Below are 14,205 nucleotides of genomic sequence, written 5' to 3'. Positions count from 1 at the left end.
CTGCAAAAATCAGTTGAAGCTGTTCTGAAATCACTGATGCTTTGAAGATATACAGTATTGAAAAAAGGGGTCTTAATTGTAATAATACTGAGTGTAATAATAATAATAATAATAATATTTTTAAAAGGCCAGGAAGAAATGAATATTGGTGTCTAAAAAGCAGTATTTCATTAGCTTTTGGTAAATAAGGCAAATACCTGTTGAAAATTATTATGAACCAGAGTATAGCACAGCTGCATACTTATCAAGAACCATCCATTGCATGCAGTGAATGAGGGTCCTATTCTCAAAAAGTTTATGATCGTATAACTGAAGACTTTACACCTGCATATGGAAGCTATATTGCAAAGCTATATTGCAAAGTTAAGTTGCATGAGTACCTTAGCTTTGTAGTACTTTGTAATACAAGTATCCTTTTAGCACTCTGTTTATAGTATTAAATTAACTTAGAGAGTTAATTATTTGGGTGAAAATAGTACAAGCTACCAAGAAACCGCTGAATTTCTCCTGTATAACATAGACACAAGCTTCAAATTGGAGTGAAGTTAAGTTGCTGTTTTCACATGAGTCACTCAGTTTTTCTCTGTGGCTTGTGCATACGTCACGTGGTAGAATTCTAGGAAACAAAACAACAGGTTTCTTGGAATACCTGAAGACAAATCCTTCCATCTTGACAACTTAAACTGTAGATATCAGCTCAGGGATCTTCAGATCAGTTTCAAAACTTTGGTTTTGGCCTTTGAAGTCAGAAAGAACAGTATGAACTAGTTCATCTTTGAAGAAAACAGAAGAGAAAACGCATCATAAAATAGGTGGTAGAGTGGTAAGTTTGGGGGGAAAAAATTGAGTGTCCTGCCAATGTAGCTGAATTAATTGATGGGTGGTTAGAATGAAAGGCCTTTGAGACAGAAGCGTTCTATAACAAAGGCGTATATTTTCATTGCAAAAGATGCTATGATAACATTCAGTAATGTTGACTTTTCTTCATTATAGATAGTGATAGCTCTAGGTTTAATCACTGTGTCTAACAGCAAATGTTGGTACCACTGTGACAACTGTTTGCTAATTAAGTAGGTCTCTTCGTTGGTTTTCTGAGAGCCATGCATCATGTTCCAGCTAGAAACATTTATGCAGGAAATTAAGATTTAAAATAATACTTTATGAATATTCTAGATTTGGTTTGGCTAAATTTTTCCTTTTCTCATCTTCTTTCATTGGTGCAGTAATGACAATTGATCACTAGAAGTATGTCTGCATGTTTCTAAAAGATTTCAGATATCAGACTGATTCATGAATGGGATGCACTGTCATCTGAGCCAAAAGAAATTAGGGGGTACGGGTAACTAAGGTTGAGATTTGATTTAAAATTTTCCTTTCTATCCCTGTGTCTTCTGTACTGCTACGTATTTTGCTCAAAAGTTACATCTGTGTCTTAAGATCATTGTTTCTGGTAATGTTTAATGCTCAGAGTAACATGAATTGTTTTTCATGACATTGGGGTTGCAGGGGAGTGACCTACAGAAAGTCTGAGCTGAGATTTGGTACGTTATATACTGCACCCACAAAGCAGACATTAGCTGTCACTTGCCATCCATGGTGTGGCTTACTGCAGCTCTTCAGCTCCTGGGTTTGAATTTGTCCTTGCCTTGTTGAGAAAGCAGACGTTGCATGCAGGGCCCTGAGATCTGGTTTAATTGTAGCTCACTAGGATTTGAAAATTCCCTTACTTTGTTATGGCTTCATGATTTGGAAGTTCCTATTGCCCCTCATCCCTGATTTGTTGTATTTTGATCTTTGGGGCAAAGACAAATGGATATAATTTATGAGTAGGAAGCTGAATTTAGCAGCATGTCTTCTCCAAAACATTCAAGTGGCAAAACTGCTCAAGGCCTATCACTTGAAAATGCATCCTTTATTTCTGTGCTTGGGTGAGAGCTGACTTCTTTAGACGTTTGGAACCAGCTTAGGTTGGCAAACACATGATGTGATGCTGAGCTGTTTTGAAAACGCGAGCCTGCCCTGTTAGTTGAGGAATACGGGATATTTGCACACTTTGGGTCTATGAAAGCTGCCTTTCTAAATGACCGGGGGAGTTACTGTAAAAGCAACAAAACTCCTTTTTCTGTTTCGTTCTCTTTCTTGAAGCTAAGTGCATACTTTCACGCATCTCCCAGAACAGTGAGGATTGCTCTCAAACTCAGATGTTGCTTACATAGTCTCAATTCACTTTTTAAATTGATCTGGCAGAGGATCAGTGGAATTAAAATGAGAAATTTATGATTCACAAGACCTTTTGTACTGTGGCTTAATGTTTTTTAATGGTGGACAAGTGATGGGCCAAAGCTTTTGATAGTTTCCTGTCAAATATTTGTTTGAAAAGAGACTACTGCTTCTGGTTTGTTGGCTAGTTCTCATAAACCTTTAATGGTCTTTGCCAAAATAATTTGTATAATGCACTCTAAATAGAATGATGTCATGCACTTCCAGTAACAGAAGTACCCACAGTTGGGTGCGTCGGTCTGTTTGGTCTAATATGATATCATTAACTAGTCATATTAATGGAGTTGAACAAAATACAAATAGTTATTAGATTGTCAAAATGGCTGCCTGTACTACACACTTGTGCTGAGTATTCCAGTTAGTAGATTTTTAATAAATAATCCAGTAAGAATTCAGGCTCTTCCTCACTTAATGCAACCTCTTGGAAAATACTGTAACCACCAGTATCCTGAATAAATATGTCACCACCTAACCCTTCACTTTCTTAGCTTCTGGGAAAACAGCCATAGTATGGTACCCAGAAGGGATCCTTTCAAGCAAAGAAACAGAGCTCCTGAAGCAAAATACTTCTGTGAAACACTCTCCCATCACCTCTCGTGAATTTAATCCAGGTATCTGAGTTGTGTCACTGGAGGAATAGGAAAGGCAAAAACACAGTGAAAGAAATATTTGTACCTTAGTACCTTGCATTGCACCTGAAAAAATGGAGAACAATGTGGATTTGAGGACACACTTAACATGGGCTACAGCTAATCAGTTAAACCCAGGTTAGAGAGTTAAAGTTGGAGTGATTATGAACTGAATTTTCTTTTAGTTGGGTTATGTGTGACATGTACTTGGCTGTTTTATGGAATATCCATGTTTAATTTTTTTTAAAGATATGTATCACTGAAATACAGCAAATAACATAAAATACATGTTTATGTGTGCCTTCCAGTGTGTAAGTTTAAAGCACATAAAAGATGTGCTGTCCGAGCAACAAATAACTGCAAATGGACTACACTAGCCTCAATTGGAAAAGACATCATTGAAGATGAAGATGGTGTAAGTACTATTCATATTTACAGTATTTTCCAAACCTGTTTCTTCTTTATAGAAAAAAAAAAAAAAAAAGGCTAAGCATAGAAATGTTGCCATGTGACCCTTTGAAGTTAATGGTAGGTGGCTATACACCTGAACACTTTTCAAAGATTAAGGTTGTATTTAGAACAAAAGTTATATTCCTATTTCACAAGACAAGTTTAGTATCTGTGGGCACTAGACTGCAGCTGTGTTACAAGATTTTAAAGGCCACCTGCAGAGAAACTCTGAAGCTGGAGAATTGTTCTCAGAAGTTCTTACTGCTCTTAAGCAAAGGTGGTATTTTATACTGTTGCCATGCTGCTTTGGCAATCTATTTTGTGTCCTCCTTACCCAATAGCTGTTCCCTAGGAGACCTGTTTGGAATTCACTGACGTGTGTGGGGTTTTTTACTGATGAAAGCAAGAATTTTAAAATTAGCAGGAGCAATGACAAAAGCTTTTCAGAGGTTTATTGTGATAGATGGGTTATTTTTACAAACACAACTATGTATGTGCCACTAGTGTGAAACTTCTTCCTAGAAGGTTAGTACTAATTCGCACACCTGTGAGTGTCCTGAGTTACCTGTGGTATTTATGGGACAAAGAGTGCACCAAGTAAAGCTTTGCACTGCATTTAAGGACTGCTTTATAGAGCTGTGACTTACCGGCCATGGTGAGGACGTACGTAAAGCCACAAGCGTATTGAGCTGTCCTGCATATTCTTCTGAATTTTAGTTATTTTAACTGGTTTGTCTCATGTAGTCAACATTAAGTGAACGGGTACCTACTTGTATTACGGAGTCTCTAGATTTAACTGCCTGGTTGTTTTGTGGTTAGAAGAGTGGAATGAGATGTGTCTCCCTTTGTCAGCTGTCACATTTTCTGCCTAGCATGTGAAACGCCGCTGCAGTCCACATTCATAGCTGTTGCCTTACGAGCATCACTGTCACTTACCCTGGTCAGCCATACCTGCTTCTTTAATGAAAGGGGAGAGCGGTGGGAAATGGTTTAAATCCACCTATATTTGAGAGGCAAAAGCCTCTAATTTCTATTTCTGAGTATTTAACTTTTATGACTACTTCTTCACAGATAGCTATGCCTCACCAGTGGTTAGAGGGTAACCTGCCCGTCAGTGCCAAATGCGCAGTCTGCGACAAGACTTGTGGCAGTGTTTTACGCCTGCAAGATTGGAAGTGCCTTTGGTGTAAAGCTATGGTAGGTGCAGTGAACCACGTCCAAGCATCTAGGATTTTGCCAGCTTTATTGCTTGCCATTATTTTTATTTTGTCATTTCATAACGGTGCTTTTGGATTAAGTAGGAGCAGGCAGCTTGTGCAAACTCAGGTCTCTCTAATGTTCATAATTTCTTGTGACTTTCCTACTTGCTTCAGTTAATTTTTAATACGCCCACAGATGCAGCTTTTCTTTAATAGGTGTTGTCATCCAATGTGTTTTATTTGCCTTTGCCTAACTGATAACTGGAGGTTCAGATGCCTGTTCCCTATGCCTGATAATCATATTACTTTCTTATCTCTTTTATGGTAGATATTGCTGTAATAATGTTTTAGTAATATTAGTAATGTTAATATTTATTAATATTAAGGTAGCAATATTTTTATTACTGCAAAATCTTGAAGTTCTTTTCTTCAGGACACTTTGTGTTGCTGATTGAAATTCTATAATATGCTATTGGTGTTTCCCCAAAATATAGTTTTCTCTTAATTTTTTTAACTTGTCTAAAAAAATGGGTTTCATATGCAAAGTATAGAAGCAGAAAGTCAACAGTTTATTTATTGTTGGAGCTTTTGGCATATAGATGTCCGAGGCTGTGTGTGTAGGCAGTGGGAAATGATTGGCATCTCCAGAGGTGATTCGAAATTTAGGTGAAGTGCAGCGTTCTCTGCCTGTGCCTGTTCTTCCAATAGCTACGGAAGAGACCTCTACAACGCACAGCTTATGGGACCCACCTTTGGCTGGTTAGTCTGGCTTGGTAGGTGTGCTAGCTTTAGTGCAGATACGTCTTCCAGAACAGCCAGGTGGGCCAGGCATGTAGAGAGCTCTTGCTTTGTGCGTGTGCAGTCTGCCTGCTTCCCCCAGCTCAGATGCTGGCTGCTGGGAGCCTGGTCCTCCCTTACTTCTGGGTAGAGGTAAGCGATTCCCTTGAAGGGACAATTCATATCTGCTTTAGGGGTAGCTGAAGATGAAGTACTCCAAACTTATGTTTTGTGGAATGAGTAACAAGCTTTTGTGGTTGAACACTCTTTTTTTTTTTTTTTTTTTTTTTTTTTTTTTTTTTTTTTTTTTTTCCAGTCTCATTCCTCTTCCCTCTACACCTAAATGTTATTTCTGAATCCATTTTTGTTACACAGGTACTGTATCAGTTATACTTTAACCACAAAATTCCACTTTAGGGAAATAATTTTTTGTTTCTTTTGTAGGTTCACACTGCCTGTAAAGATCTGTATCCTCGTAAATGTCCACTTGGCCAATGTAAGGTATCGATCATACCTCCAACAGCACTAAACAGTATAGACTCTGATGGTACGTAGAATTGTAGTGTGTTCAGTGATACCTCTGGACTTGCAGTGCCTAGTGAGATCTGTATAACTAAACAAGGATAAAATCCTTCCACTGAGCAGGTGAATGCAGTCTTCAGATTTAGAGAAAAGTGTAATTTTCCAAGCAGCTTTTTAGAGGATTATTTAACTGACATGATTTTAAAAATGTTTTTGAAAGTTCCCCCTCTAGAAACTTTCTCCTGTTTTATTCATCACACTGTGAAACTTTTCAAGTCAATGACCAGAGTCCTTAGATGAGGTGGGCTGATGCCTGCCTGGCATGTATCATTCTGTGAGTTCTCCAATTTTGGATAAGTTTGCTTTATGCAGAGGTAAGCTAGCTGAATGGCTTAGATCCAGCAACTACTTTATCAGGCTAAAGAGAGGAATTTCTTCCATAGCTTCTCAAAATTTCTTTTAAATATAAGCAGTGTAAGTGTCATGCAACACATAGATAAAAACCCAGCAAATGTTCAAAACCCAAAGGGGCTCTTTGGTGGCTCAGGGTAGAGACATGTGAACAGTGGGAGACTACACTTAAAGGCAAGAGTATATTTAACAAGGAGCATCATGAAATCTAACTGCTTTAATTTTATAGTTTGTGTTGATGGCAAATGTAGACCAACAACTTTAACACAATTTAAGGAATTTTATTGTATGACGTTAGTAGAAGTGATTGCTTATGCTTTATGTATTCACTCTATTTATTTGCTATGTGGTGTCTTAGACCAGAGAATCATGCTGCTATTTATTATTCATGCTAGGAAGATTGTTCCTTATGTGAAATTATTTTTCTTGGCATTTAAATAAATTAACCAAACCTTATTTTAAATTATACGTTATGATAACGTGGAATTAAATTAGCATCCTTTAATGCCAATTTTTTATTCACAACTTTAGTAATTTTTCAAGTAATTGAAAACAACATAGCAATTTTGATATTGCCTGAAACAAATGTCAAAGCCTATACCTGTGATGTCTGATTTTGAAGTGTTGCTGAGAAACCACTAATTCCATGGACTGGTCATGTTAGTGACAACAGTGTCCATTAGTACTACTTACTAAGGACCTTATAGAAAGCCTGCTGTAATTAGTTAAGACCTGTATTGACTTTAATAAGCTTTGGATCACAGCTGAAGGTCTGTTGTTCAGTGATTCTGTTATAATTAATAGTATAACTTCAGTTTGAGAAAAAATTCTCATGCAAAGTCTCACCTGGGAGCAACGGAGGACTATAATTTTAAAATCTGTGAGTACTCTTAGAAAGCTCATATAGACGTGGATGATCCAGTTCAACCCAGTAAGGGTAAAGAAAAATCAGATTAAAAACCAAACACTTTTAACTGAAATATATGTTTAATTATGTGCTAATCTGTGAAGATGAGATTTGAGAAGTATTCTAAAAGGTTAATAAATGTTTTCACTGTGGAAAACCAACAAAGCTATTGTCTTCAGGATTTTACTGAATCTTGGCACTGAAAATGCTGGAAAGAAAAAAATGAACTGGTAAATCTTGAGCAATTATGTCTTCCTTGCAGGGCTAATATTCAGTTAGCATTTACATTATGCATGAAAAAATGTACTCCTTTTGTCCTTCATCCCTTTCTTCCTCTTTCCCATGATTTCTTTTTGTGTTGTTCATATTAGAAAGCCTTATTTATTTCATTCTTTCTAACTATGTTCACAGGTTTCTGGAAAGCCACATGCCCGCCATCCTGTGCCAGTCCTCTTTTAGTTTTTGTTAACTCAAAGAGTGGAGACAATCAGGGAGTAAAGTTTCTTCGTCGATTCAAACAGTCGTTAAATCCAGCTCAGGTGTTCGATTTAATGAATGGAGGACCTCACTTAGGGTAATGACCTTGGAAATATTGAGCAATCCTTTCCGCAAGAGAATTCAGTGCAAAGTATAGTGTTGTGTTGTCCCCTCATTGTTATAATTCTATCACCAGTATCTACTGTGATTTCCTAATTAAAATCTAAGAGATAACAGAATGTCAGGATGAATTCCGGTGGGTGAAGGGATTGTAGGATATTTTCTTTTAGAAAAACTCACTTGAAAATTCAAAACCTATCAGCCCAAGTGTTTTGTGGCTTTTTGGCTAGCTTTGACTTCTGTTAACCGGTAAGGTTCAAAACCATTACAAAAGTTTAGATGCTTTCCTGAATCAGGGCCTTTATGCACAGTTGCCCAGGTGCTTCTCTTTCATTCCATATGCATAATTCAGATATTGCTGTGACTTTGTTGTGAATAGCTTGGGAATAAAACTATTGTCTAAATGTACTCTGTATATTTTTGAATTCTGAATACAAATGTCAGCAGGAGAGTCTGCAGTGGGTGATGGACCTGCACACTAAAACTTTTGTCATCTGAAAACTACATTCAAATATTGTTTAGGCAACACATGCAAATGGTCAAGAAAATGAGCATCTCACAAAATTTGGGGCAAGAACACAATTAAAACCATCAGGCATTCTACAAAATTGCAGGGCTGGTTGTTGGAGAGATAGGGATGAAATTTGCATGGTGGTGGCCACAACCCAGCAGCTTTGCACATTCAGTAAAGATTAAATTCATGCACATTTTTCTGTTGCCTGACTTAATTCCACTCAGATGTAGCATTGTGGCTAAATGGCCTATTAATATCAGTTACAGCAACTAGAAATACTAATTTTTGTACTCTTAAAGATCCAAAATTATGCTTGCATGATAAAAATGTAGATGAAACAAATGCAGAAAAATTCAGTTCAAACAGTGGACAAATAATACAAATATAATGGAATACAGATGTGGATTTATATAGTTAGTACTGTGCTATAGACATTTTATATTAACTCTTGAAGTTGTAATATTCTTTTCATTGTAACCCTGATTTAAATCTGAATTTAATCAAAGTCCCTTTTGGATAACATTTTGTACGTATAATTATAATGAAGGATAAAAGTAAAGAAGGTTCATCTCAATTAGAGAGACAATTTTTGAGAGAGTATGGTCGGAAAAAATCTGTCTGTCTGTTTGCAAGTTCTCTTGCTTCATCTAGTTGTGCCTACCATCAGCGTGGTTCAGGAGGCTCGCTTTGGTTTTGCACAGTAATCATAGGTCAGGTTGGTTGCTTTTAAATATTTTTCCCAGTTTCCAAAGAGAGGTCCTTAGCAGTTATTCTATCAGGTTGTGCTGATGTCTTCTTTTTTCAGTTGTTCTAAAAAGCAGGGTTGCATTCTTTGAGTGTATTTCTAGGGGGGTTTCTCTCTTAGGGTAGGAGAAATTGTTCTGGTATCAACTTTTTTTTCCTTAAATATCTGCAACTTTTGTTCTGAATGGGTATCTACCTATCATATACAAGTGACATTATTTACCATGTATAGGTGACATTGTTTCTTTAGAAAAAAATATAAATGCTTCAAAAATTTGTGATCTTAATGTGCTGCTTTTTAGAAATAGTTCTGAGATTATACATATTCTGGAAAATAACATGCATTAAAAATAAACATCTTTATTTTTATTATTTTAAGAGTTTCTACTTTCCAGTTGTTGTTTTTTTAAGTTCAAATCCCTGTTGTTTTTACCTCTTGGCTGTTTCTTCGCATCTCATTCCCTTTTCCTCTGTGTCTCACCTCTCTGCTTGCTCTGTCTCTCTTGTCCTCCTCCTCTGTACTGCCCAAGTGTTGTATCCTGTAGGTGTTAAAAGTCAGAGAACTGGAGGAAGAGCTGTAGGAAGCGAAAGCAGGATACAGCTTTAAGGATTTAATATGAAATATTAGTATTATTTGTCTTATATTGTTGTGATCACCTTACGTGTAATAATTGCCTCCAACTGTCCTTGCATTTGGTTAGTCACGCGTTGGCAAAAGCCCACCCGTATTGTGGAGCACATCCTGTTGTTGTGTCTTAACCTCCTCTCATAAAACAATTCCCCATGGTGCCTTGTCCTTCTGGCTGAAGTGGGAATCATAGAAAAGTCATAATTTCATAGCTTAGAAATATTTTTAAATATTAATAAAATTAATAAATTAGTATTAATAAAATCCTGAAAACAATATCAAGGGAATTTCTTTTAACTAAAACTTGGCATGTTATTTATCAGAAATGTCAGTATCAGTGGAATGCACAGCAATAGATGGGATGCAGATAGGTTTATTAAGTAATTGGTTGTATCCACATACTCCAGAACAATAAAAAGAACCACCATAAAGGCGCCATGCACTGTACTTTCATGTAACGTTTGCTAATGAATATAACTGCTCTCTTGCTAATGGACGTAACTGACCCTAACAGGCTTGTGTTTTCTCTGCAGTTTGCGGTTATTTCAGAAGTTTGACAACTTCAGGATTCTTGTGTGTGGCGGCGATGGAAGCGTGGGTTGGGTCTTGTCAGAAATTGATAAGCTCAGCTTGCACAAACAGGCAAGTGTGTATGCTTACTTTCCTTCACTATACTTACTAGACTTAATTTTGTACCCTTACTTTTCCTTGACTGTACTTACTAGACTTAATTTTGTACCCTTACTTTTCTTTGACTTGGTTCTTTGTCATATATGCGGATATGGGCCAAACTCAATAATTACTTTTAAATGAAAATTTTCACTGACGTAAACTGGACAAATTGCATTGGGATTACACACTTTGATTTACAAGCTTTAGACATCAGCTGTATAATTAATGTTTGTTGCTTGAAATAACCAGCATTTGTAACAGTTTGTACTTTTTCATTCTAGTCTTCACAAGTAGATTTGCTCCTGTGTTGTGTTTCAGTGTCAGTTAGGAGTGTTACCCCTTGGTACTGGAAATGACCTTGCTCGTGTCCTTGGTTGGGGAGGATCCTGTGATGATGATACACAACTTCCTCAGATTTTGGAGAAACTAGAACGAGCCAGCACAAAAATGTTAGACAGGTAAAGCTAAATGTGCATATACATATTTTACCATGAGATTCAAGTTGTATTTGCCTGGGTTTCTGGTGGCCTAAACCCATTCTAGAGACTTCACTCTAGAGAGTTCAGTGGTTTTGGTTTTCAGAGTGCAGATGATAATTACAAGGGAAGCCAAGATAATAATGGGGACAGCTCTTCAACATCCCTGTTAAACTGACGAGTCAGAGGGGAGGGCGGTTGATAAATCTAAGAAGCGCGTTGTCCAAAGGTGAACAAAGGAGACAGTTTATTGCATAACTGATGAAGCTGCATAACTCCCTCTTACAAGAAGTTGTAAGCATTAAGCAATTGTATAGATTCAAAACCATTTAGAGCAATTTTACAGACTCCATGCACACTATGAAATACCATTAAAGGTAGCATCTTTATTTAGGAATCACCTGAGCTCTCTGTCCTTGGATGTGGGGTGAACTTTCATTGTGTGCTTTCACCCTTTGTATCATTTCCTGAGGCATCAGCTGTGGACAAGATGCTGGGCTAAGTGGATCTTTGGCTTGATCCACCACTAATATTTTTGTTGGAAGCATTTTCTTAGTCAAAATCAAGAGATCTTCCCACTCCTTGTTTTGTGTGGTTTCCATCCATAAAGCAAAGGAGCAATCCCAATGTAAAAAAAGACAGAGGAGGTGGTGGTCGTTTCATTCCAGTTAAGGTGTAACACTGTTTTTGAGAGGAGTATTTCTTACTCTATTCCTTTCTCTCATGTGTGTTTCTGTTCTTGTTCTAGTTACAAACACTTGAATGTGATTAAAAAGGATTTTATTTTAGTTTTTTGTAATGAAATAGAGAAACAAGCCCTTTTTTTTTTAAGCTTTTCTGCAGACTACTTGATCATTTTACAGCAAAGCATATAGAGAAATGCTTGTTACTGATCCCTACAAACAATTGTTGGCCTGGGAATTCTGAAAGATTCATAGATTAAATCATGTTTGTCTTTTTCTGTACTGAAAACAGCTCAGTGCCATTTTTTGCTCTTAATTTCTGTAGACCTGCTCCCAAGGCCATCTGCAGTGATTACTTGTTCTTTTCAGCAGGCTTTGAAGGATGTTTCATACTATCTATGCTGTAGAGTACTGTCATTTACTGGGGAAAATATATATATATGTCAATGAAGGTGCTTCACCATTTGCTTTTTTCTCATGCCTCCCTCCCCTAGCTGAGATGAAAAGCTAATGTTACCTTAGAGCTTTTTCTCTAGGAACACATATATTTTTCTTTGACGTCTGCAATTAGTTTGCACAAATTCTTTTATTCTGTGAATGTTTTCCTAGAAAATCTTTGTTGTTGGCATTGAATGTCCTATGATTTGCTCACAAAGAAGGCTTATCATCAAATCACTAACAAAAAAATCTAAGCAATAAACCCAATTATTATCTTTAGTCTCAATTATTTCACCCATATTCAGTTAGCACACAATTAAAAATTAAATGCTTTGTTTGGTTATTTTTTATCAATCAGTGTGACACTGAATTTTCTTTTTGTTGATATGTTAGAGAAAAGATAATACTAATAATCTGGAAACTTAAAAGCTGTTCTGTTTCTTTTAGGTGGAGTATAATGTCATATGAACTGAAATTACCAGCAAAGCCTTCTATTCTTCCAGTGACTGCAGAAGAGTCAGAGGAATGCCAGGTGAACTTTTACTTTTGTTGCTTCATATACTTTACTTTGAGCTTCTGGAATGACAATATTTATAACTGAAGCACTTGTGTGAAAAATGGGAACATATTTTATCATCTGCTAACTGAACTGAGTTAATGTCTGTTCGCGGTCTGTATCTCAAACAATTAGGGTTTCCAGTTCTGTATTATTCACTGAAAATAAAGGAAGGCAAGGAGTCTTCAGCAGAGCAGTCAGAAAAAATTCTTCCTGAAAAAAAGATATTTTTTATATATATCTCTCATATATTAGCTTACATATTACATATAATATATATTATTTTGCATGTACGAGTATAATATATTTTATTCTTATGTAATAATATTATTTTTATATAAGAACATACTATCAAGTTTGGAATAAGCATTGAAAAAACCCCATATTTGAAGGCAAGGTTTGTACTCTGAAAGAAAGAAGCTTTTTGCAGCTTGTGAAAGTGTTAGATCAGGTGATACCACCCAACTTTCTCTTTGTTTTTTCAGAGAGCTCGAAATCATAAGTGACCTCAAAGAAACGCTTAGTCTGTCTTTCAGACTAGATTTGTGCTTGTACTATTTGATGAGATTTTGATTTTGAGGGCGAGGGAGATGCTTTAATCAAATTAATTGGCATGAAAAGTCTGACTAAAAATGAGAAAATAATATATTCCTAAGAAAGTTAATGCATATCAACTATAACTCAGAAGTACTCGAGAAGCAATAATTAATCAGCAGGTTCTTGAATAATTTAATAATTCAGAGTCTTTTGATTGGCAAGGAACTTGCTAGATACAGAGATGCAAAAAGGCTGGGGCTCCACTGGCTGGGATTTTAATGGGGTTGCTTGGCACACAGCTCTGTTTCCAGTGTCACCAATGCAGACCAAGGCTTTACCTTCTCTAATTTTTCAAGACAGTTAAAATTTTCAAGTGGATCTTTATCTTGTAAAGGAAAAAATACACATTTTGTTCTAGTTATTTCTGGGTTTGAGATTGTGTTTATCCCCTCCTGTAAATGGAAGGAACTGCTCATACAAAACCTCTTTTTCAGAAAATCAGTTCTGTAGGCTATAGCTACCTGCCATTACTCTGACTTGGAGAAAACCATTTTCTTTGGAGTATGCTGTTGAATCACTATTTCAATGTGTTTTGCATGGTTTATTGAGTTACAATATTTCAGGAAAAGAATGATTAACCTTAGCCTTAAAACACAGTTCGAAAAGTAAATAAAAATACATATCCAATTATCATTTTTTTTCTTTCCTCCAGTTTCAGGAGACATTTCTCTCGGTTTGGTTCAAGAAGTCTTATTCTGATGTTTGAACAACAGTATTTAGTTCTTACAGATCAGATGTTTACATATTGTTTTTTCCTTTGAAAAGTTCTACAACTAAGGCTGGGTTTTAAAAAGAGAAAAGTGGTATATCTACCTGTTTCATACCAAGGGCAAAAACACCCTAGGAGATTTTAAGAGATTCTTAAAGGAAGCCATCCAAAAATTTCAGAACTGCATTTATTTTTAGCATTACATTTGGAATTTGGTTAGAATTTTCTTCTAAAACTGAGGTCTGGACCCATGCCTATTTTGAGACAGGTTATAGTGCGTGAAGATGTGAATCTGACCCATTCCAAATCTTTGCCTGAGTATTTCAGGATTTATAATTCTTCTGTGCAAGAAGAGACGGACAGTGCACACATTCATTCTCCCAAACATTCTTGTAAAGCCTAAGCCCTAAATGGTT

At 36.4% G+C, this 14,205-nt stretch overlaps 1 protein-coding gene across 4 annotated transcripts in view; it reads left to right on the top strand.

Moving 5' to 3' along the window:
• The window catches only part of DGKH (diacylglycerol kinase eta), a 74,775-nt gene that overhangs the window by 23,567 nt on the left and 37,003 nt on the right, over positions 1-14,205 (top strand). For 3 of the 4 annotated variants that reach the window (XM_035900861.1, XM_009645221.2, XM_035900853.1), the window contains 7 exons: positions 3,218-3,324; positions 4,431-4,556; positions 5,780-5,882; positions 7,587-7,749; positions 10,192-10,300; positions 10,649-10,788; positions 12,375-12,459. In XM_035900861.1, coding sequence (XP_035756754.1) covers positions 3,218-3,324; positions 4,431-4,556; positions 5,780-5,882; positions 7,587-7,749; positions 10,192-10,300; positions 10,649-10,788; positions 12,375-12,459 — 833 coding nt within the window. The remainder of the gene's footprint in view (positions 1-3,217; positions 3,325-4,430; positions 4,557-5,779; positions 5,883-7,586; positions 7,750-10,191; positions 10,301-10,648; positions 10,789-12,374; positions 12,460-14,205) is intronic. The other variant, XM_009645229.2, reaches the window with a different exon arrangement.

Source organism: Egretta garzetta, unplaced genomic scaffold (assembly GCF_000687185.1).
Source record: "Egretta garzetta isolate BGI_Z169 unplaced genomic scaffold, ASM68718v1 scaffold351, whole genome shotgun sequence".
Lineage (NCBI taxonomy): Eukaryota > Metazoa > Chordata > Aves > Pelecaniformes > Ardeidae > Egretta > Egretta garzetta.
This window is presented reverse-complemented; position numbering and strand designations above follow the sequence as displayed.